Below are 24,812 nucleotides of genomic sequence, written 5' to 3' on the forward strand. Positions count from 1 at the left end.
TAAATAACTCCATGTGGGAGTAAATGTGGGGACAATTGAAGTTGAGTTGTGTGGGTCTAAATTGAGCTGCAGACTTGAAATGAATCCCTCTCACTAAAGCACAAAATACATTTGACCAGGAGGAAGTTTTCATATAAAGTGTTCTTGAAACAGATTGATCATTGATGATCAGCATCATGTGAGAGTAATGTGCTTAAACACGAGAGGAGACTATCAACCAGCTGCAGGACTCTGGTCTGCCTCCCTGTGGGCGGACACCTTCAGGTTTACAGGAAATATGAGGATCAGGAAGTAGAAAGTTTGTGAGATTTGTTGTGTCGCCGAAATTACTACTAAAGTGTTTAAAGTTTAACTCGGTTAAAGATCCGGATACACTCAGTGTTCAAAGAAAACCAGGTGTGGAAGCTCCCTACGAAGTCTGAGGTAGGATTGAGATGAAATAAGACTTCAGTTGAAGCGCTTTTCTGCATGGAAAACAAAACCCGAGAACATGTAACGTTTCAGTGCATTGTAACAACTTCAAACAACAGAGGAAGGAAAGTGGTTTTATTGTGTTTCAGTGCATAAAGTTAATTATGTTATTGAGCAGAGAAGTTGAGCATAACGTCAACAACAGAAACAACCTGAAGGATGCATGTAGGTAGTACTGCAGTACTGAACAGGCCTGGTACTAGGATACTACTGTAACTACAGTATATCACTAGATATACACTGCAGTCTACTGCAGTACTAAACATGTATACTGTAGTCTACTGCAGTACTAAACATGTATACTGTAGTCTACTGCAGTACTAAACATGTATACTGTAGTCTACTGCCGTACTGAACATGTATACTGTAGTCTACTGCAGTACTGAACATGTATACTGTAGTCTACTGCAGTACTAAACAGGCCAGGTAATACAGCCTGTAAGATACTATACTGTAACTACAGTACATCACTATATATATATATATACTGGAAAAACAAAGTTCGGAAACTTGTGTTTGGTGGATTATTTCTCTGTTGTTACAGTGCTAATGGTCATTGTATTTACATCGTTGGAAAGCCTGTTTATTTACCTTCACAATGATGTCCAACTTGTAAGGATCATGCATTTGTGGGATGAGCAGCACGGATGATTATGTGGGTAGCGCCCAAGAAAAATTTGCCAAAATGCTCTGCCAATGGTAAACAGTGTATTCTCATAAGGCGACCAGGAAGCCTGCAATGACTGCCTTTCACCGTCAGGCCCGCTTGCGCTGGTGTCGACAACACAGACAATGGAACCTGAACATGTGGGGGAATGTCATGTTCAGTGATGAGTCCAGGTTCTGTCTGCCAAAGTTGGATGGCAGGGTCAAAGTATGGAGACGACGTGGAGAACGCTATGCTGATTGTTGCACCGATCGAGTAACAGCTTTTGGTGGTCGGCATCTCCCTCACTGGCAAAACAAGGCTTGTCATCATTGAAGGCCATCTCAATGCAGGGAGATATCGGGATGAGATTCTGCAGCCAGTGGCGATCCCATATCTCCACAATCTGGCACCTAACTTCATCCTCCAAGATGACAACGCTCGCCCCCACAGAGCCAGGGTTATCACAGACTACCTCCACAATGTGGGAGTAGATAGAATGTAATGGCCTACCAAGAGTCCACACCTCAACCCAATTCAACACTTGTAGGATCAGCTTGAGCGTGCTGTACGTGTTAGAGTGACCAACACAACCTCGTTGGCTGTACCAACAGGAGAATACACTGTTTACCATTGACGGAGCATTTTGGCAAATTTTTCTTGGGCACTACCCACATAATCAGCTGTGCTGCTCATCCCACAAATGCATGATCCTTACAAGTTGTACATCATTGCGAAGGTAAATAAACAGGCTTTCCAACGATGTAAAATACAATGCCAATTAAAATTGTAACAACAGAGAAATAATCGACCAAACACAAGTTTCCAAACTTCGTTTTCCCAGTATATATATATATACACATACATATAATATATATATATATATATATATATTTAAATTTTCTATTAATCCAATATTTTGTTTTCTGGAGTGAGTTTCCCAGGGCCTGAGGGCGACGAGTACAACTGTAGACTTGAGTTTATTCTTGTTATTTGTTGTTGTATTGGGTGTAGGACCAGCGGAGGAGGCCATGAATCGAGTCCCCCTGCAGCAGCAGCAGAGCTGTGGGCCCTGGGAGCTGAAGGAGCGGCTCGGCACCGGAGGCTTCGGGAACGTCAATCGATGGCAAAACAAGGTACACGGTCCACACATATTACATATTACATTGAAGTACACAGATGGAAGACAACTAAAGTTGTCCAGCTGACGTTTCCCAGCAGACGTCAACATCATCACCATCAGTGTAACTAACATATCATTAAAATGAGAGCTGTAAAAACAAATTATCATAGCTCTGATTAAATCTCAATGTCAAAGCAAGCTTCTGTCCAGTAAACTAATATATAAAACTAACACACTACATAAAGTAAATACATATTACTGTACATTTAAATACTTTCTTGTCCTTTCTTGCCCTGCCAAAGCTGCCCCACAGTTCCCATAATGTGAGGGCTTTGGGGGATATAAACCTGAAGTATAACGTTGCCATGGATGACTTAGCTGTGTGCTCCAAATTGAGCTCCATTTTTTTTAAGCCTATATTTGTTTACATTTACACCATTAAAAGTATGCTGAATGAACTATTAGCCGTTCCAGTTTGCAGTATACCAGTGGATGTACAGACAGCTATCACTGGATTACTTTGATACTGAAGAAAACTTAAAAACGTGATGATTCTCAGGCAACTTCTGAAGTTTTAAGGGTTGTCTTTTTTTTCTGTGAATTCAAAGTGGATTTGTGGAAGTTTATTCGCAATGGAGGATATAATAATATCGTCAGAAAGTGTAAGTCACTGAATCTAAAAGTGTATCATGTCATCATGTTAAGGTTTTACTGAGTTATGACTAAAAAATTAACACAAATTTGAATGCAACAATAATGCAATATAACGCCTCACATCCTCCTCTGCCTTAAGAAATTGGAATTGATGCAAAGAAATGTGTGCAAATCTTTGTGTGAACTCAAATCTGTTGATTGTTCACATCATAATTAAAAACAGTCCTACATGATTCAGAATGACAAAACAGTTCACAACTAAAAACCGATGTGTTTAAATGGATTTTCACCTGCACAGTTTTTGTAAATAGTATGACATCAGTCCAGGAAGCTGTCTATTGTAATGAGGTCACTCCGAGTCACAGGATGAGAGCATTGTAGAGTTGCATCAGGACACGATGGGAATATGAACACGCCCGCTTAGTGGACCTTCCTCTTCCTCTCTTTAAAACTGTACTTCAGTTGTTTTATTATTACTCACACTCACTTTCCAGGCAAAACTTAGAGCTGGTTCTGAGCCAGACAGCATCATCATGTGAATGTAGATATACAAGTGATGGAGAGTCAGACACTTTAGGAAAGCACTTGAGAATATGAGCCCTGGGAAACATTTTCTCTTGCGGATTCAAATGTAAAATATTTTTACATAAACAGGCAACGTGTGTTGACTGCTCTCTTGGTGGCTGCATTCCCGATCGTTACAGAGTAGTAGTACAGAGTAGTACAGAGTTACAGACCGATCGTTCAAGAGTAAATGATGTCTTGTTTAAGAGTTAGATCACAGTCAAGCGATGCTGATCATCGGTGCCAGGCAGATAAGGGAAGACGGAAATGATTGAAGAGGGCACTACTGCTGGTGACTAAACTTCCTGTATGGGAAATGTCCCGTCTTCCTGTATTAATGACAATGCTGTGGGCTATTATTAGCTCAATTTGGGAAGCAGGATGGGTGCCTTTTCCTCGATGATGCCATGAGAAATGGGCAGTGAGATGTACTTGTGTTGCTCATCATTTTTGGCAAGTGGTTACATGTTCAGTATGTGTTTGGTGTCACAATCATAACTGCATTATTATTAAGAAATACATTACCATAAGGGGCCTCCTGAAAAGCCAAAAAGTATATCATTTACATCGTATTTAAGCTGTGAAAAATGTTATTTAAACATTTCCTCTGCTGTGTAGCATCTGTTAAGCACATTGTAAATGTTCTAATGAAGAACAAATGTCTCAATTTGAGGCCACAAATGAGACTTTACTGTGTTTCAAAGGCTGTAGCGGGCTCAGTCTTAAAGCTAGAGTGAAGGTACACATATCATATGAAACTACAAAACCTAAAGAATCCATCGGTACCAACCATGTCATACTAGTCATGAAATACCTGTAGATAAGATCTCAAACAACATGTGTGTGTGTTTTCAGGACACAGAGGAGCAGGTCGCTGTAAAGCAGTGCCGTCAGGAGCTGAGCGAGAGAAACAAAGAGAGATGGTGTCTGGAGATCCAGATCATGAAGAGGTCAGTTTCACACTCACATCCATCAACATACTAAACTTTAGTAACTAAAGGGCCCCAGAGCGAAACAAATGAGTCCCTTTTGACCCCGCACCAGTGATGTACAGGACACACAGCTGGAACATGGCAGCTTCATTATAGACCGTTTCAAACTTAACAACATAAACGGTCTAAATGGGCTCCTTTGTATTTCCTGTTGCAGTTGGTTGTTAATGCATTAGCTGGGAGGAAGTCAGCTTGGACCAAAGCTGTTGCCATAGCAACAGAGTGACAATGAAAAGCTCTATATTCTTCCCAGATGCCAACCAGTTTTCTTTTCTTGGCAGTTTGCCTTTATTAGATCACAGTGAAGATAAAGACAGGAAACATGGAAGAGAGAGGGGTTCTCTGTTTCTGTCTTAACCAGCAGGACACCAGAGGGCTGTACTACGAAGCAGGATTTGCGGTTAGCGAGGTAACTTCAGGGTTAACCCTTCAGGGTTTTCAGTCCTACGACGGTGGTTCACTTCTTACCGGGGTAGATCGCCATGGTAACTGATGCTGAACAGCTAACCTGCTCCGGAGCAGGTTATGTTCCAGATAAGAGATCAACTCGTATAAAAGAACCGCTTACTGACCAATCAGAGCTCGGTGCGCAGATCGTATGATAATATTACACAAATACGAAGAAGTTACAGTCATAATCCAGACTAACAACAACACAGTTTAACCTGACAGATGCAGGAAGGACAGATGGCTGTATGCCGTGGGTGTTTACCGCTTTGAATTATGTTTTTATATTTATTTTTTTACTTGCTATCTAGTCTGTTTCACACCGCCGGAGACGGGGACGCAGCTGAAAGACACACACGCCACATACTTACTAAAGTGCATAATGAAGTGTAATTTAATCATCCAATTTATTTTGAAAGCTATTTATACATCACTGCACCATCTAGATGAATATATCTGACCTTTGAGTATTCGGTTAAATGAATAAGTCTGTTAATTTACGCATTCACACACAGCTGTTCTTTCTGCATTTGGCAGCTTCAACTGTGTTAATTTTAGTCTGGATTATGTGTTTAACTTCTTCATATTTGTCTAATATTATAGTTTGCTCTTGGCTCTCCTGACAGTAGACTTGTCCATGTTTGTGATTGGTCACATGCTGCAAACAACGCCCCTTTCGTGTGAACACGCTCATAACCAGATTGAGAAACCCTGGTTTGACTTACCGAGTTGATAACCAGCGTCGTAGGACCGCTTAGCGTGATCGCGGTTGTTAGGGTTAGTTAAGCCAGATAAGGAGAAGATACTCTGAGTATGTTGAACTCGCTTCGTAGTACAGGCCTCTGGACTCCCACCAGTGTCCCTGTGCTATAAACAGACATTTACGTGGGACTGTGTACCATTTTAGCTCAACATTTACTAGAATAATAAAGCTATAAAGTAGATTTTAACAGAGGCCGTGCCCTCAGGATTAAGTAATAAAGCAAGACCAGCCTTAAGGTCATGCTAAGTCACATATTTATTTAAGATTTAGTTAAAAGTACAAAAGGTACAATACGTTTATCTTCAATCAATCAGCGGAGATTCGTTCTGTAACATTCAGGGAGTGAAAAAGACCAGATTTCCTAACGTTTCTGTTTGTTTTTTGTTCGACCGCAGCACCTGAATAAACTTTTCTCTCTGATAACAAACGATCCAGGGGTATTTTTTTCCTGCAGTGATGCATCTTTTGTGTCTGACACACTTAACGCAGCTGGAGAAATTGGTGATTTCCCCCTGATTCTTTTTCCCGTCCAAACTCCTTCATGTGTTACTTTAAAGCTCTTTCTGGCAACGGGAGACCGGTTTTGGTTTGACGTGTTGTGACTCACCGTGGTTCATTCCATGACAAGCGGCGTGCTTATGAGTTTGACATTTGACTTTTACGTACCCATCTGATGTTTTCTTTAAAGACAAAAAACAAATTAGTATCCTGAAATAGTAAAAATCACACAAGACAATTAGAACAGCGTGGAGGTTTTGGGTTATTTTGGTCTGTTGGTGGTTATTTCTGGCAGGATAATTTGCCGCCTCCTCATTTTGCTTTGCTTTGGTGTGTTTCATTTCCACTCGTCTGCGTTGTCTATTAGCAGTTTGGGTGTCGGGTCACTGACGTTGACTGGCAGCTCATGCTGGTTTTGATGTGTGTTTTGTGCTGGTGCAAACACGAGTATAAAACCGTTCCTCTCCCAGTCCCAGTTTAACAAGTGTGTTGTTTTCAGACAGACATGGTCACGACCGCAACCCTCCAGGGCACCCACGCTCAACCGGTGGAAAAAACCACAGGGCAGGGGACACATACATGGCAACCTATTATTATATTATTACAGCTACTTAACACAGATGTACGCATGCTTGTATAAAAACACATCACTTTCACAATGTTTTTGAGATATAATGTGGGTTTATAGAGGTTGGATTTCAGCTGCAGAATGTTTTGGTCAAAAAAAAAAAATGTATTTATCCCACCATCTTGTTGAGGTTCACCTTCACAATTTCCTCCCACTCTCTCTCTAACTCTTTTTTCCATCCATGCGTCCCAAAATGTGTTTTGAGAGAAATATTTTCCACATCAGATCATATTTGTAGTGTATGTGTAGGCGTAAAGCAGCGGTTCTCAGACCTTTACAGGGGAGAACATTTTCCAAGGACCCCCTCTTAATTATAGCACCAATTAAGCATAATGCTTACTAACATTTATACTCTTAGATGCTAAACTATTTGTATTCTAAAACATTTCACCCTAAACACTTCAGACCTGTTTAAATTTGAATCATGTTAAGAGAAAATAAGTTGAGGTAATCCTTTTATTAGTCCCACAGCGGGGAAACTTGCGATGTTATTGAATGTTAATAGACTTATATATCTTTAAACAGAGGGGGATTTTATTCAAATTGCATTTGGACTCAACTGGACAACATTTATAGCTCTACACTTCAAGTAATTGATATTAAAAGCTTTCAGAAAATGAACTGAAGACTGACATAGTCCTGATAAATCCAGATATTAAAACGTACTAGTCTAAAGCTGACTTTCAGTAAGAGCTTCAACTTAAAAATAATTAACTCAATAGACACAATATGCTTGTTTTATTGGTGCAAATGGTCCCATATGTAGATATTGGACTTTTTAATGATACAACACAATTTTATCATTTATAGCTAATTATTTCACGGACCCCCTGACAGAGGGCCACGAAACCCACTTTGAGAATCACTGGCGTAAAGTAACACAATAGGACTATACTTTCTATAGATGTTTAGGTTTGTTTTCACTAATTTGATGAATGCTTCAGGTTTCCAGAGGAAAAAACATGTTAATGACAGAATAAATGAATAATAACAGCTTATTATTCCAGTGATGACTGTCATATGTCTCCTGCTGTTGTAGCCGTCCCAGCACACTGACCGCATGTTGTACAATGTTATGGTTTCTCTCCAGGTGCATCTGGTATCAGTTTGAGTTTATCTTTATAATTCTCCTTTGTTTTCTCAAAGAGGGCTTGACCCTGTGATAATCAGAAACACATTGTTGAGTTATGAAACGGAGAACAATGAGAAACAGATACAGTAACAGAGCAGATCAAAGAGGGCGAAGACTTAACTGATGAAAAGGTTTCCACGTAATTGTGAAAGTACGCCGTTTTCGAGAAGTTTGTTGGACACAGCGATGGAGAAGACATCCAAGAAAAACAAGATTTAAGTCTAAAACATCTATATCCAAGTCAAGTGTTCATATCTCAGTAATGAAACAAGTATGTTACGATACATTGTGCCGCCCCACTGATTGATATCTGCTCATTTTTACTCACATAGGTTGGATCATGTTAACGTCGTTGCAGCCAGAGAGGTTCCTGAGGGAATGCAGAAGATGGTGGCAACCAACGACCTGCCGCTGCTGGCGATGGAGTACTGTCAGGGAGGAGATCTGAGAAGGGTAAACATCTGTGGAGTGTGTGCACATATATGTAGATTAGGATGCTGGATTAGAGCCCAGAGACCTTTAGGTCAAAGTGTTGAATCATAATAAATTAACAACGAGCGGTAATCATCTGGTGATGATCCTTTTTCATGACGTCCTTCAAAAAAATCACACAGTTCAAGAAGAAAGAGGCACATCGAAACTGAAAACACAAATGTCACTATTGCTTATATTTTTTTTTTAGGGCTGTCAGTTGATTAAAATATTCAATCACGATTAATCGCAAATTAATCACATTTATCTGTTCAAAATGTCCCTTAAAGGAAGATTTGTCAAGTATTTAATCCTCTTATCAACATGAGAATGGGCAAATATGCTGCTTTATGCAAATGTATGTATATTTTTATTATTAGAAATCAATTAACAACACAAAACAATGACACATATTGTCCAGAAACCCTCACAGGTACTGCATTTAGCATAAAAAATATCCTCAAATCATAACATGTCAAACTGCAGCCCAGCAGGCAACAACAGCAGTCAGTGTGTCAGTGTGCTGACTTGACTATGACTTGCCCCAAACTGCATGTGATTATCATAAAGTGGGCATGTCTGTAAAGGGGAGACTCGTGGGTACCCATAGAACCCATTTTCATTCACATATCTGGAGGTCAGAAGTCAAGGGACCCCTTTGAAAAAGGCCATGCCAGTTTTTCCTCGCCAAAATTTAGCGTAAGTTTGGAGCGTTATTTAACCTCCTTCGTGACAAGCTAGTATGACATGGTTGGTACCAATGGATTCTATCTTCACTCTAGCTTTAAAACTGAGCCGCTGCAACCTAAAAATTGCAAGTTGCGTTAATGTGTTAAAGAAATTAGTGGCGTTAAAACGAGTTTGCGTTAATGCGTTATCGCATTAACTTTGACAGCCCTAATTTTTTTTGTATTTCACTAAAGTTAAGATACTCACACATTAACGTGACTGTCTGATTTGTTCGGACCAACAATCAGCCGATTGTTTGCGCTTCCTCTGCGGGGAGAAATCTGGAGCTGAGTGTGCAGCCTGAGGCGAGAGACGATGTTGGCACCAGGCCGCCGGTAGACGAGGAAAATGCCAACCGTCACAAACCGCAGTGTCATAAAAATTTCAAAGCATCCCAGATGGCCTAAAACTAAGCAGTGGATTCTTTTATTATCAGCTCTGCCACAAGTTTCCAGCAGTAGAACGCTTTAAGTGTAGTGTTTTAAAGTAAATCAAATCAAAGGATTTACAACACAAGTGCTGATTTGCCAATTTGTGAAACTTCTTTTAGTTTAAAATCGCTACCAGAAATGCTCTTAAAAGTCTGATCAACTGTGCAAAAATGCCTTGTGACCAAAGTTTTATTCATGTATTAGAGAAAGTTGATACTTGGGTTTGTTTTCTGCTTGATTCTGAGTCTGTTCACGACCTCAAATATATGTCTGATCCCTTCTGAACACTTAATGGATGGAAAATAGCTTTAATAGTTTTATAGAAGAGCAGAAAGTTGTAAAACATTAATAAAGTAGACAGATTAATGTTATTCGTTGTATTAAGTGTCTGTGTTTGTCCTCTGCAGCATCTGAACCTCCACGAGAACTGCTGTGGGATGAGGGAGGGCTCCGTTTTGATTCTGTTATGTGATATTTGTGAGTATACCCCTGCTCGATCCGCAGCTTCACATTACACATTACACCACTTTAAAGCACGTCCATGTGAGAGTGATGGATTAATTGTGCCAGCTCACTCTTGTGTGATTGAGTGAGCTGGCAGCGTGATTAGTTTCCTGTAGTACTGTATGGTGGAAATGGTCATGGTATCCGGTATCGTGATGTCACCGGTGACCCTAAACCACTAACCTCTTAGTCACCATGGCGACGGTTCACACACAGGCGGAGGTTTACGTCAACGATCGGACACTCACGCTCCGACGCTAACATAGTGCTCGAACGCTTACATCAACAAGACATTGTATATTACGCGCTGTATAAATACAGTTGAGAGAGGACGCACATGGTACGGATCACACATAACTAGAATGGAGAGTAACACACACACACACACACACACACACACTCACACAGAAACTCCTTTTCCTGTTACCCACCAGTGGACGTTTCCTGATAATGAGTGATCCCCTTTAAACTGCTTCACAAGTGAGGGTCAAGACATAGGCATGCACATCCACACCCAAACACACACACACACATGTACACACACTCACACAGTCAGGTGCTCAAAGGTTACAGGTTCCGCCTCGTTGTACGCATTTTGCCAGCACACACACTAGTCACCCTCTGACACATAAGTTAAGTGACATTATAGTTTCAACTGTAAAATGAGACAAAACCCATTAGACTTTAATTCCAGCTGATTAAAGGCTCCATAATGTAAGTAGGAGTCTTATCCTCTTATGAGTCTTACTAATAGAGTTACTGAACACCAGGCTGATAAGCAGTGTTTTACTGCCCTCTCTGGTTGAGATTCTCAAGCCTGTTTCACCTCTGACCCTTACCCAACCTGCATACCTGCATACCTAACGGTGATGTCACAGGGTCCTGGAGTTCACCTGTACATCACTGCAGCAAAGTGAGTGTAAAAACATGATTTTCAGAGGGTGTTAAAGGACCAGTGTGTAACATTCAGGTGGATCTTGGCACTCCAAAATACCAAAACAAGTGACAACGAGGATGGAAATAATAATTAAGAAGCCTTTATTGTAGCGGCTAAATCATTTAAAAAGCCAAACATGTTTCGACCGTAGGTCTTCGTCGGGGGCTTAAAACAAACAGACAAAGCAGATGTGGCTTTATGGTATCAACAACCAATGGGAGGCAATCACATGATCATCATAATATAACAAAATATAACAAAATATCACAAAGAAATAACACAGAAACAAGTAATTTATGACCATCATCACTGAAACTACACCTACTTTACAACAGAGGCTGCAAAGCAAGCATGGGAGCCAATACAGAAAAAATAAATATATATATATTATTCACAGAAAGCATGTAAAGTCTATATCTTCATTAAGACCAGGATACTTTAAAGCATCCAGTCGATGGATCCAAAAAATCGCCCCGTTTTCCAAGAGCACCCAACATGTTTTGTCTTACTATTGAACACACAGTTATCTCTCTTTCCATTTCGGGGGATCTATTGACAGAAATGGCATATAATATTAATTATTCAGGTCAATCGACAGCGATTAATCGCAAATTAATTGCACATTTGTATCTGTTCAAAATCTATCTATCCATCCATCTTTATTTACATTTACATTTTATTGACATTTTAGTTTTATAATGTGTGCAACAATGAACTGTTAGAATAACATACATTTTAACATTACTAATAATTAGTAAACATTATTAATTAACATTTTTTTGTTCGTTAATAGTAAAATAACCATTAACGAAGTTTAATTAACTATCAATTTACCATTTATAAATGATGGTTATTAGAAAGAGTTACCGTTAGCGGCTCGTTAGCCACCTCTAGCATAACACACCTGAATCTCCCGCCAAACTGCCAGCGGTCAAGTTGCATTGTGGGTAATGTAGGCGTCAGGTTTTGTCAAGGAAGAGGAACGAGTGACATAAAAAAGACAATATCTCTGGTTCTGCTGCATCGATTTTTATTATTTTAGTTTTAAATTGTCCGTCATGAGTCCGACAATGTTTCGTCTTGACTTGTAAAACTCTGGTGTCCCTCTGGAGAAACCTGCAGAATGATGTTCTTATTTATCGCCCTATATATATACTCCATTACAGATATACAGACGTAGGCAAAGTTGTTGGTAACGTTCCGTTAAAGAGAGAAAAACCCACAATGGTCACTGAAATAACTTGAAACTGACAAAAGTAATAATAAATAAAAATTCACTGAAAATTAACTAATGAAAATCAGATATTGTTTTTGAATTATGGTTCAGTAGAATCATTTAAAAAAACAAACTAATGAAACTGGCCTATACAAAAATGATGGTACCCCTAGAAAAGATGTAAAATAATGTGACCATAGGGACATATTAAACTAAGGTGTGTCCTGTAATTAGCATCACAGGTATCTTCAAACTTGTAATCAGTCAGTCTGCCTATTTAAAGGGTGAAAAGTAGTCACTGTGCTGTTTGGTGTCATGGTGTGTACCACACTGAACATGGACCACAGAAAGCTAAGGAGAGAGTTGTCTCAGGAGATCAGAAAGAACATTATAGACCTTCATGTTAAAGGTAAAGGCTATAAGACCATCTCCAAGCAGCTTGACGTTCCTGTGACTACAGCTGCACATATTATTCAGAAGTTTAAGGTCCATGGGACTGTAGCCAACCTCCCTGGACGTGGCTGCAAGAGGGAAATTGATGACATATTGAAGAGACGGATAATACGAATGGTAACCAAAGAGCCCAGAACAACTTCCAAAGAGATTAGAGGTGAACTCCAAGGTCAAGGTACATCAGTGTCAGATCGCACCATCCGTCACTGTTTGAGCCAAAGTGGACTTAATGGAAGACGACCGAGGAGGACACCAAATCATAAAAAAGCGAGACTGGAATTTTCCAAAATGCATATTGACAAGCCACAAAGCTTCTGGGAGAATGTCCTTTGGACAGATGAGACAAAACTGGAGCTTTTTGGCAAGTCCCATCAGCTCTATGTTCACAGACGAAGAGATGAAGCATCCAAAAAAAAGAACACTGTACCTAATGTGAAACTTGGAGGAGGCTCGGTTATGTTATGGGGCTGCTTTGCTGCATCTGGCACAGGGTGTCTTGAATCTGTGCAGGGTGCAATGAAATCTCAAGACTATCAAGGCATTCTGGAGCGAAATGTGCTGCCCAGTGTCAGAAAGCTTGGTCTCAGTTGCAGGTCATGGGTCCTCCAACAGGATAATGACCCAAAACACAGCTAAAAACACCCAAGAATGGCTAAGAACAAAACATTGGACTATTCTGAAGTGGCCTTCTATGAGCCCGGATCTAAATCCTATTGAACATCTGTGGAAGGAGCTGAAACATGCATTCGGAGAAGGCACCCTTCAAACCTGAGACAGCTGGAGCAGTTTGCTCACGAGGAGTGGGCCAACATACCTGTCGACAGGTGCAGAAGTCTCATTGAGAGTTACAGAAATCACTTGATTGCAGTGATTGCCTCAAAAGGTTGTGCAACAAAATATTAAGTTAAGGGTACCATCATTTTTGTATAGGCCAGTTTCATTAGTTTGTTTTTTTAAATGATTCTGCTGAACCACAATTCAAAAACAATATCTGATTTTCATTAGTTAATTTTCAGTGAATTTTTATTTATTATTACTTTTGTCAGTTTCAAGTTATTTCAGTGACCATTGTGGTTTTTTCTCTCTTTAACGGAACGTTACCAACAACTTTGCCTACGTCTGTATCTGCCATAAGAGGCCAATTTATTGGTTGAGCTCTTCTGTTTTATATGAGAGTGAGCAATGAATCTTGAGCAAATAGTTTACAGTTCATTCAGCTCTAACTCAGCATCATCTTCTTCTTCTTCCTCCCCTCAGCGTCGGCTCTGACGTACCTCCACAAGAAGAGGATCATCCACAGAGATCTGAAACCAGAGAACATTGTGCTGCAGCAGGGAGAGAAGAGAGTGAGTTAAAGACCTTCTTGTTATGACAAATACACCCAAACCACAACAAAGAGGTCAACCTCAGTAAAGGCTTTTTGTCTCCATGTGGGCTGTGTGGATTAAGTGCAGGAGACTCGTCTCTCTCACGTCCTCGTGTTTACTCTCACCAGTTGAGCTCAACTTTGCTGCTCTGGATATTTAATGTGGAAAACTCTATCCTTTAGCTGGTCCTTGCTGTTACAAGGAACTCACTCTTACCTTCCTCCCTTTCTTATGTTCGTTGTGTCCTCCAGGCTGCAGTAGGACACAGGAAAATGAAGAATGCTTTATAAATGAGGCCAGACATATTAAACAGGTTATATCCATGTTTATACACACTGCTGTGTTTATAGAAATTGAGCCAACCAGATTTTATCAGTACTAAGTTTATAGTTTTGCACTTGTTTTTGTCTGGCACTCTAGAGAAACAATAAATCAAACATACAGACTTAGTTTCTGGTTTCGGGGCGTTCAAGACAAAAGGGGTTGTACACAAATGGACAGATTTCAGCTCATGTATTCTTGAGTCCCTCAGAATTTCCCTACCCTGGCTAAATAATGATATCTGCCAGTTGATGAAAAAAAGAGATATTGCACTGAAAAAGTCCCTAACCACCAAAGTGAATACAAATGTTCTTATCTTCAAGGGTTTGAGAAATAGGGTAGTTCCCTTACTACCATGTTTGAGAAATTTGGTAGTTCGGGAACTGCGTAAGGCAAAAACCACATACTTTACACAACTGATGATGGAATCTAAAGGAAATAGCACGTCTCTCTGGAAACACCTAATCAGCCTTACTAAACTTAAGCCCAGTCAACAAAGATCTCTATCAGAGCTGCAGGTAAATGGAGTGATTAGCTCTGACAGGACAGAAATAGCAAATTAATTTATTAAATACTTCACTCAATCAGCAGAGGAGCTTGCTGAAAATGTTGAGCCAGTAAAATTGCAACAAGTTACTATATCAAAGAGGTTGACCAAGAGAAGGTGGGTAAAATCATCAATAAATTAAATAATTCAAAGAATCTGTTTGGGTTGGAGACTGCACTAATCAAAACACACGGATCCACCCTGATTAAACCTATACCACATCTGATAACCACATCTGATAAACACATCTGAACTGGTAAATTCCCACATGGCTGGAAAACAGCAATCATCACGGCAATTTTTAAAGCGGGAGTACCAGGCCAAGAAGACAATTATACCCCCATCTGTATTCTACCTGCTTTCTCAAAGGTCCTGGAAAAAGTCATTGCAAAACAACTAGCTGACCACCTCGAAACCAACAAACTCATTCATCCTACGCAATTTGGCTTTAGGCAAGAGTACTCAACAGAAATGGCCAACTGTTACCTCACTGAGGACATCACAAGAGCTCCTTTGACGAGGGCAATGTGGTGGGAGCGGTGTTTCTAGACCTAATCTTGAGTAACTGGGTCATGATTTCTGGAAAGAGACGTTGTTGGTGAGGTTTTCAAATGTATGTTTTTGGCGCTTTGAGCACCACAAGCCGAGTGCCGTCTAGTTCCATTATATTGGAGAGAAGGCCGATATCTCTACAGCCGATATCTCCGACACTCTGCAACTCACACCAAAACAATATAGATTGATAAATAGCGCTACAGGTTAGAGGAAACATATTTAGATTTTGCTGTGAACTGTACCTTTAAATTGTCAATTTGTAATTGTTGGATAAACTGTTATTCTTTGCTCTGTCCCCTGATCCTAGTTGATCCACAAGATAATAGATCTCGGCTATGCCAAAGAGCTGGACCAGAGCAGCCTCTGCACCTCATTTGTGGGAACACTTCAGTACTTGGTAAGTGATGAAAACACATTTTCCTCCCGATCTTCTCACCGTATTCGGAACAGTAACCGCTGAACTTGTCCGTCTTCCAGGCTCCAGAGCTCATTGAGAGACAGAAGTACACGGTCACTGTGGACTACTGGAGCTTCGGGACTTTGGTGTTTGAGTGCATCACCGGATTTCGCCCTTTCTTACCAACCTGGCAACCCGTTCCTTGGTAGTACCACCTTTCAGAAAGTCCTATATCTGAACCAAGTTTTTGTTCAAATGCCTCAAAAGTCATCATGAAAGAAGTGAAGTCATGTTTTCCAAAAAAGGATGAAGCATGTCAAAATTTCCAACATTTCTCAAATCTAATGTTCTCTTTTTTATCTGACGGTAATCTAACTTTTTCAAAACAAGCTTGACAATGACGTTTTTTGGAAAGTTAAGCAATGAAAAGAAACATCACTGTTACGTGGTTGGGTTGTAGAACTCAGGGAGTATATAAATAAATAGGAGTTGCCACAGCAAAGAATTGCAGGATATGTGGGTTGTGCCAACGTCAATGCCCCTTGTGCCTCACTAATATGATGAATAAAAGATATGAAACTCCAGAGAGGTCTGGTTACACAGAGGAAAAATACTCCCCCATTATTACAGGTTCAGTTCCTGGCACGTAATCGGCTACGAGGAATTCACTGTGAGCAAATTGAGTATAAAATGGGAGAAAAAACTCACAAATATTATGCAAGATATGCAACTCCAAACTTAGATTTTTAGGACTTTTCTCTAGAGCTGCAACAATTAATCGATTAATTGTCAACTATTTTGATAATCGATTAATCAGTTTGAGTAATTCTTTAAGAAAAAAAGTAAAAATGTACTGATTCCAGCTTCTTAAATGTGAATATTTTCTGGTTTCTTTACTCCTCTATGACAGTAAACTGAATATCTTTGAGTTGTGGACAAAACAAGACATTTGAGGACGTCACCTTGGGCTTTGAGAAATACTGATCGACATTTTTCACCATTTTATAGACCAAACAACGAATCAATTAATCGAGAAAAGATTAATAATGAAAATAATTGTTAGTTGCAGCCTTACTTTTCTCTCATATAATCCATCCTGTATCCTCTCCAGGCACAACAAACTGAGGCTGAAGCAGGACAACGATATTGTCGTCTACGAGGACCTCTCGGGGGAAGTCCGCTACTCTAAACATCTGCCTCAGCCCAACAACCTCAACAGGTGATTTCTATCTGTGACGGACACATTCATACACATAGAAATGCTAATTTAAGACTCATATAATATTATCTCAGTCTAACGTGTTGGCTGGTGTTTGACAGTCTGCTGTTAGAGAGACTGGAGCGGTGGCTGCAGGTGATGTTGAAGTGGTCTCCTCAGGAGAGAGGCAAAGACCCCGACGCTTTGCCCATAGACTGCTTCTCCCAGCTGGGGGTCATCCTGCAGCTCAAGGTCAATAATACTTCATTCATTTATTATTTCACTTTGTCTCATTTTCCCCCATGTGGACATCTTTTTGTTCTTTTGTTGAATGTTACTCACTGGTCTGATTTTGGTAAAACTTATAAAGAGGTTACAGCTTTGTTTCTCTTGTCAAGCTGTAATTTAAAGGGTAACTTTGGTATTTTTCAATCTGGACACTGTTTCTCCATTTTCTTGTGTTTCAGTTTTGATTAAATCTGAAGCGATTGTGCACCTTTTTTGATTTAGACCAACATATTAACTTGTTCTTCCTGCATTGTGCTTCTTGGTCCGTCTCTTTTCCCTCAGCTGGTTCATGTCCTGAACATGATTTCTGCAAAAATCCTGACGTACTCCGTCTCAGACGAAGAGACCGTGGCTGACCTGCAGCTGAGGATAGAGAAAGACACCAACATCCCTGCAGCCAATCAGGAGCTGCTGCTGGAGGCGGGGCTGGCCTTGGAGCCTCACGGACTGGCCACGCAGTGCGCCGTCGATTACACAGTAATAACTGTTATAAACACACAATACCTTCACAGAATAGTCAACAGCACAATGTTATAATGGACTGATTCAAAGTGTTTCATTATCTCTGTGTGTCTTGTAGGAGATAGACGGGCGGCGGACAGACTTGCCTCTGGTCTTCCTGTTTGATCGTTCCTCTTGCAGTTATGAGCCTCAGTTCGCTCCTCGCACCCTTCCAGAAAACATCCGCTTCGTCCGTGAGTACACAACAATAAGAAAACTATATTTCTTCACCTGTAGTTCCTCTGCAAAGCTTTTCTATGTTTAAACTGACTTCTTCCTCTCTTTTGTTGATTTTGAATCTGCCTTAGTGGCTTAAGAAAAATTTAAACTAAACAGAAAACGATATTGCCTGAGTAAAAACTAATAAAAATAAAATGAAATTGAACCTAAATTCATTTCAGTTTTAGTTTTTTAGCTTTAATATATCATTACCGAAAAAAGGAGACATTGAAGCACTTGAATTGTCTTCCAGGAGATGACGCTTCACTAAAGTAGTGCAAAGATTAAACATTATGGCCATTTCTACACAGTTCTCCAACCATGCATTTTGTATATATATTTAGCTACATACTTCTGAGACATTATACCTGACCCTAACAAAAACAAACTAAAAATAAATATATATAAACTATAGCTTTATGAAGAACTGAAAACTAACTAAAACTAAACTAAAATCAATGAAAAATGATATAAATAATAAATAAATAATAATGAATGATAATGAATAAAATGAAAAGTCAAAACTAAAATAAAATACAAACTATTATAACCTCGGTCTGTCTGTTTCTCTCTCTTGTTCTTTGTCGTTGTCATAGAAACGGACCCCAAACACATTCTGGCTTACAGCCCTCTGAGGAGGACCTGCGGCCAGGCGTGGCACACCATCCGCTCCCTGAAGGAAGACTGGCAACGACTGCAGCAGGGACAGAAAGCTGCCATGTAGGACACACACACACACACACACACACACACACACACACACACACACACACACACATATCATACACATGCATTAACTGTTTTGATAAAATAAACACATTTCTTTGCCTTCTTTCTTTCAGTATGAGCCTGCTGAGACACAACTCTTCACTGTCCAAACAGAAGAATGAGATGGTGTCCATGCACCAGAGACTCATGGCCAAGCTGGAGTTCTTCACCACCAGCCTGCACATAGACATGGACAAATACCAGGAGCAGACCGCCACCGGGATCGGTACTATTGTTCAAAGAGTATAGAAGCTAAGAGATGAAACAGCAGCTGTCGCCATTTTGGACTGAAAACGCATATTATATTTATGATATTTTATTGGTCAACACAGGTCATTTCGGTAGAATATGACAATAGAATAGAAATAATTTAGTTTTACTTTTGTACGGCACTTTGTAGGCGGATGTTTTACAGCTGTCCGGTAGTTGTTTTCAGTCCGAAATGGTGGAAGTGTAGCTTTGTTATGAATATTATAATCCATTTCTACTAATAGATCCACCAAAATGTTACACACTTTTCCTTTAATCGTAATTATTTATAGCTAAATTTGGAGGAAAGTGAACTTGAATGTCCAGAATAATCCAGTTTGCCGCTGACTAATGAGTCTTTTTACATTTTCTAGCGTCAGAGAAACTGCTGGGCGTGTGGAGGGAGATGGAGCAGACGGCTGTCAGCTGTGGTCAGGTACAGTTGAGTGTGTTTGTAAGGAGCATTCATGTGTGCTTTAAAAAGACTAAAACCAACGTGTGGGTGTCCAGGCCAAGGTGAGTGAGCTGGAGGAGGAGATGATGCAGCTGCAGCCAGACATCGTGGATGTGCAGAGACAGCCGTGGAGGAGTGGAGAGGCTCTGGACACACTGTAAGTCTGAACCAAACTGTAAAACACAACAAAAACAACTGCTTTGTGATCTTGAACGCTGCTCTCTTCAACCTCTTTGTCCCTCAGTGAAGGAAAGGCCATGGAGCTGTTCCGCAAGCTCAGAGAGAAACCCAGAGGTTTGGATGGCACGCATCGCTTCACTTCTTACATAACACTGGTTAAAGTGTCTCCATGTGAAAATAAACCGGGCTTTCCTCTTCCTTCCCCCCCTGCTCAGACCAGAGGTGCCCAGGGGACAGTCAGGAGGTGGTGCGCCTGGTGGTTCAGGCTGTGCAGTTCTACGAGAGGAAGCTCCGAGACTTCTACACCCACCTCAGGTACTCGAACACGCCAAACAAAACTGTGTTTTTGTTTAACTTTGAAAACTAATCCCAGATCCTTTTGAAGTCCAATTCCAACACCTTTTGAAGAATAACCTCTATGACCCGGTTTCCTCAAGAAGTTCCTGGTAATTTTGTTTGACCAATCGGCGACGGGCATCCCTGCAAACCCCACCCAGAAAGTTCCTGTACTTTCAGAAAGTACTTCCCGCCGGACCAGAGCCTTAAATGTCCCCAGAACTTAATTTTAGACCCTGGTCCCTGCGGTTGAAATGCAATGAGTTCTTCAAAAGGTACCTATCTCCGGGGGGAAGTTCCTGCGGTGGAAAAGAGGTTTATAATGTCATTGTGTTTGGGAAAAAGTGTGCTGGAGAACTGGCGTTGCACTGCGTAACTCTCATTTGAGAATTTGTGTATCTGTCTAAAAATGAAGCAAGGTATTGCCAGACATACTTCTGTAATGTGATGGCTAAGTCTAAGGTGACACATTTGCAGCACTTAATTAAGGACATGCCGGTGTTAATAAAGAAGTGTAAAAAGTCACAACCTTTTATTAATTAAATATTTCCTTTTAAATCCTCCAGTCTGCGGTTACTAATGTGTAAAGTCATTTATAAATGGTCTACAGCAGCGATTCCCAGAGACTGGGTCGGGACCCACAGCTGGGATTTTATTAGGCTCGCCAAATATATCTGCAGAATTTCTTCCATAGTCTTTTATTTAACATTTATATCTGCAGCCACATTGAGCCACATGAGGAAGCCTGACTGTTCCCTCATGAATCTAATATGAAAGGATAGAGTATATTCTGTTTGTTTTACTGATGAGAGGAAAAACAGAGCCTGGTAACTCCATATAAATGCACTTATTAGGTCTCATTTATAAAGTATTTAACATGTGGATATGTTTCCAATAACACATGCATAAAATAACTTGTGATTTATCCAACCTATATCTCTTCGAAATGGATGGTTTACCTATCGAAGATATTATGAGGTGATGTGGAAATGGCAGTAAAAATGGTCAGGAACGTTCATTTACGCACAAATTCACTCTTCTCAGGATAAGGTGAATAGAGAGTCAAAGTCCCGTCCCTTCTGGTGGACCAACATGGGACCTTATTTCAGAAGAAATATGTACGGTGGTCAATGGCGAGAGACAAATCTTCTTTTAATCGCGTTTGAATTGCGCCATGAATCACACATAATATGATGTATGTCAATTTAAAAGATAATTTTGCAAGTCAAGAAAGTCGGTTTGTTGTAAAACTGTTAAAGTATAAGACTGTGAAAATACTTCTCTTCTTATTGTGCTTCAGTATTGGACCACTGTTGTGTCTGTGTGTTATGCAGTAAGACAGCGGTGTGCCGTCAGCGTGTGATGGAGCTGCTGCCGAAGGTGGAGGGCGTGGTCCAGAGGATGGCGGAGAGCGAACAAGTCCTTATGAGTCTGCAGGAGAAACGACAGAGGGAGCTGTGGAACCTGCTCAAAGTCGCCTGTGTGAGGATACATGAACACACACACACACACACTCTCTCCCTTTAGGGGGATGGCTGTTAATTACATATTAACATGATTTGTGGCTACTCGTATTATGTTATGCATGTTATACACAAATAATAATCATAGAAAATCAAACGTTTACAATAAATAAATTAGTGGCGTAAAAACAAATTTGCGTTAAGGCGTTGTCTTTGACAGCCTTATATTAACGAACACAGAATAAAGTGCATCATCTTGTCTTGTGCAGAGTAAAGTTCGCAGCCCGGTGAGTGGGAGTCCTGATGGATTACGAACCCCCTCTTCAGTGCCGCCTCTTCTGACCCCCAGACACAGCCTACAGCAGTTGTGAGTTCTCTTTGCATGCTGATGATCTCATACAAACTTTTAATTTCAAGCTCTTCATCATCATCAAAGCACAAATACATTTCCTGTAAACACAACAATAAACTATCATCAACATTATGAGTAACATGTGAATGACTGAATCACTTTGGGTGCGTCTGCAGTGACGAGTCTCTCGTGGAGGAGAGCAGGACATTCGAGAGTCGACTGCAGAGTTTGCTGCATGACACCATCCAGGAATCAGAGAGCAGTATGGATGTACGTATACTCGCACTCCCTTCTTCAGCTCCCACACTCGTCTGGTTGTGAAGCCAAGCAGCTGCCTGCTGTAGTTTATGATCGTTTTAATTATTTTATGTGCGACGACTATTAAAAACCACTTGTCTTTGTCCTAGGTGTTGAGGGAGTGGACGTGGCTGCAGGGCAGTCAGAGTTTCTCCAGTGACCTCTCCTAGATTTCATTCTTCGCTTACATGTGGTACTCTGCTGCCTCCGTGTGGACGGGATGTCAAACCACACGAGGACGCAGCCGGTCTGTTTAAAAATGTGAATGGAGTTGTAGCTGCTGGCACATAATTGCTTAATGAGATTAAGGAGTAGGTAAACCTACTCACGACTCGTGTGTGACTTTGTAAAAGAGGAAACTGACGCCGACCTGTCGTGCACTGACGCAAATGTATCTCTGATTAGGATCAGATGAATTCATTAAAGCAGGATCTTATTTACTAACCCATTTGTCATTTTAAAGGGTAACTTTGGTATTTTTCAAGTTGAGTCAAGGTCCAAGTTGATAAAATACCAGTTACCATTTAACAAAATATTAAATATTTTGTTAAATACTATTTAGACAGTCACAGTTATATTTTATTTACATACATTCCTACAGTGTTTCAGTATAAAGACGAGAGGCTGGCACAACTGAATCTCTCTTAAACAGCTGACACACTTTTATCCTCAAAGTTAAGTGAGAGAATTCATGAATGTAAATAATGTTTTACCAAAATTGCCAAAAAGTTTTTAAAACTATACAGTGTATTTTAGGTACAATTGTTTCACCGTGTTTTGTGGACTTTTATCAGCTAACTTCATATTAATTAAATTTTAAAATGTATGTACATTCATCCCAAAAGAGATATCCTTTGAACTGTGTTATGTACTTAAATGTAAATCAGTTTTTATGTGTTTCTCAGTGGACCAATATCCTCATTGCAAATTTTACATTAGTGAGACAATCATTGAACATCATGGGTGAAGTTTATAACAGTGAAATGACTATTCTAAGTGTATGTTGAATGACTGTATGAATGTGATTATTTTTTTACATCCACTGATAATGATATGTAATAACAGGAACACCTTTACAATGTGGTACAGTCCAGTATCGCTGCAGTAATTACAAGTGTTGTGAAGCTTGTAATGTTAAACTCATGCTGAGGTTGTGTCAGAGAGGAGACGAGAGGTTTGTGGAAGTAGTCAAGAACAACACAAACATATCCTGTTTTCTCTCTTGGCTCGGTACGATATGGTGATAAAAACAGATGATTTAGGGTGTAAACCACTGGTTCCCAACCTACAGGTCCCGACCCCCGCTAGGGGTCGCCAAAGCTTCACAGAAGGTCGCAGCCTTCACATGATAAGAAATATGCTCTTCACTCACCACAAGAGGAACGCCATTCACTGTTTCTAGGCAAAAACAACAGTTGCCGCTGTTCTCATTGGTTGCACTTTGAAAGGTCAACAGCAACAAGGTCAAAGTTGAAATCATTTGAACTTTGAGCGCAGCATTCGGTGGCGATTTCGAGCGGTGTGCCATGCCAAGGGTAGCACTTCTACCTAGTCAGGCGGCACCGCTCTCCCCACAGGAAAACAGTGGCACATATCTCAGCATTTCATTCATTTCTGGGGAAAAAAACTAAATGAAATTTTTAAAGTTTGGTTTATTATTTTAAATATAAACTTAAAACAAATCTCACAGGATAAGGACACAATGAAGACCTGAACACAAGTTATATTCACAGGACCTTCTCTCTCTGCTAAACAGCCGCGTCCTGCATTAGAACAGTACGCCGCTAAAACGACCAAAGAGCTGATAGAACAATGATCAAGCGTCAGGGAGAAGAAAACACTGAATTAGTAAAAGAAAAAAGCCTGTTAAGTATGAATGATTGTTAAAAATGAAAAAAAAAAATACACAATACAGAGAATCGTATTAAAGGTCCCTAAAAATAACAGGAAAACTCATCTCTGATGCAATTCATCCAAATCGCTCATTTTAACACAAACTTCCTGCAGTTCTTGCGTCCACTATTTGGGTTAACTGTACAGTTTATCAGTTGTTCTGTACTGTTATTGTTATGCAATGAATATAATATGAAATATCCATAAAATCCGCTTAGTCAGAGGTCGTCAGTTTAGTCAATGATAGAAAAGGGATCCCTTAAAGCAAAAGGTTGGGAACCACTGGTGTAAACCATGATGTTTAAACACGTCCTTGTTTTGTTGAAACAATGCAGTAATAGTCAAATTCATAGATTGTGGCAAAACTGTGAAAACTGCTACAAAACGGACTAAATAAACATTTTAATTCACTTTACCTGTTATATTTAAATCAGTGTATTCTAGATATAATCCATATATCTATTGGAGGTGATCTTTTCTGTTTAGATCCTACTAAGTGATGAGAGATGTTACCTGTCGTGAAGTATCTGTGATATCTTGTGTATTAGTGAACACACGCCATGCTGTTCAGATTGTAATAATGTCAGAATGAGACTGTTAGACATTTCTATCATCATTTTCAAAACAAAAGTGAATTTTGTATCTTGAATACAGTATTTTAATGTACTGTAAGTAATGTTTTTTGAAGGGATGAGCACAAAGGTTCTCCTCTTTCTTCACCTTTTTTAATGTCAACCAAAATTAAACAGAAACACGCCGACTCAAAAT

The 24,812-nt window shown here is 40.0% G+C and overlaps 1 protein-coding gene across 2 annotated transcripts; it reads left to right on the top strand.

The window, feature by feature from the left end:
- Positions 1-256: 256 nt before the first annotated feature.
- Positions 257-24,811, top strand: ikbkb (inhibitor of nuclear factor kappa B kinase subunit beta). Of its 2 annotated transcripts, none has more exons than XM_074639299.1 (22): positions 257-423; positions 2,132-2,253; positions 4,314-4,408; positions 8,251-8,371; positions 9,957-10,026; positions 13,917-14,005; positions 15,757-15,846; positions 15,927-16,051; positions 16,958-17,065; positions 17,167-17,296; positions 17,615-17,809; positions 17,913-18,027; positions 18,649-18,772; positions 18,895-19,046; positions 19,444-19,505; positions 19,580-19,680; positions 19,768-19,817; positions 19,919-20,018; positions 21,374-21,521; positions 21,772-21,869; positions 22,031-22,124; positions 22,262-24,811. In XM_074639299.1, the coding sequence occupies exons 2-22, from the start codon at positions 2,149-2,151 to the stop codon at positions 22,319-22,321; spliced, it is 2,232 nt and encodes a 743-aa protein (XP_074495400.1). In that variant the 5' UTR covers positions 257-423; positions 2,132-2,148; the 3' UTR covers positions 22,322-24,811. The 2 variants fall into 2 exon arrangements, with proteins under 2 accessions (XP_074495400.1, XP_074495401.1); XM_074639300.1 differs by having other exon boundaries at positions 271-298.
- Position 24,812: the final 1 nt, after the last annotated feature.

Source organism: Sebastes fasciatus, chromosome 6 (genome assembly GCF_043250625.1).
Source record: "Sebastes fasciatus isolate fSebFas1 chromosome 6, fSebFas1.pri, whole genome shotgun sequence".
NCBI classification, from domain to species: domain Eukaryota; kingdom Metazoa; phylum Chordata; class Actinopteri; order Perciformes; family Sebastidae; genus Sebastes; species Sebastes fasciatus.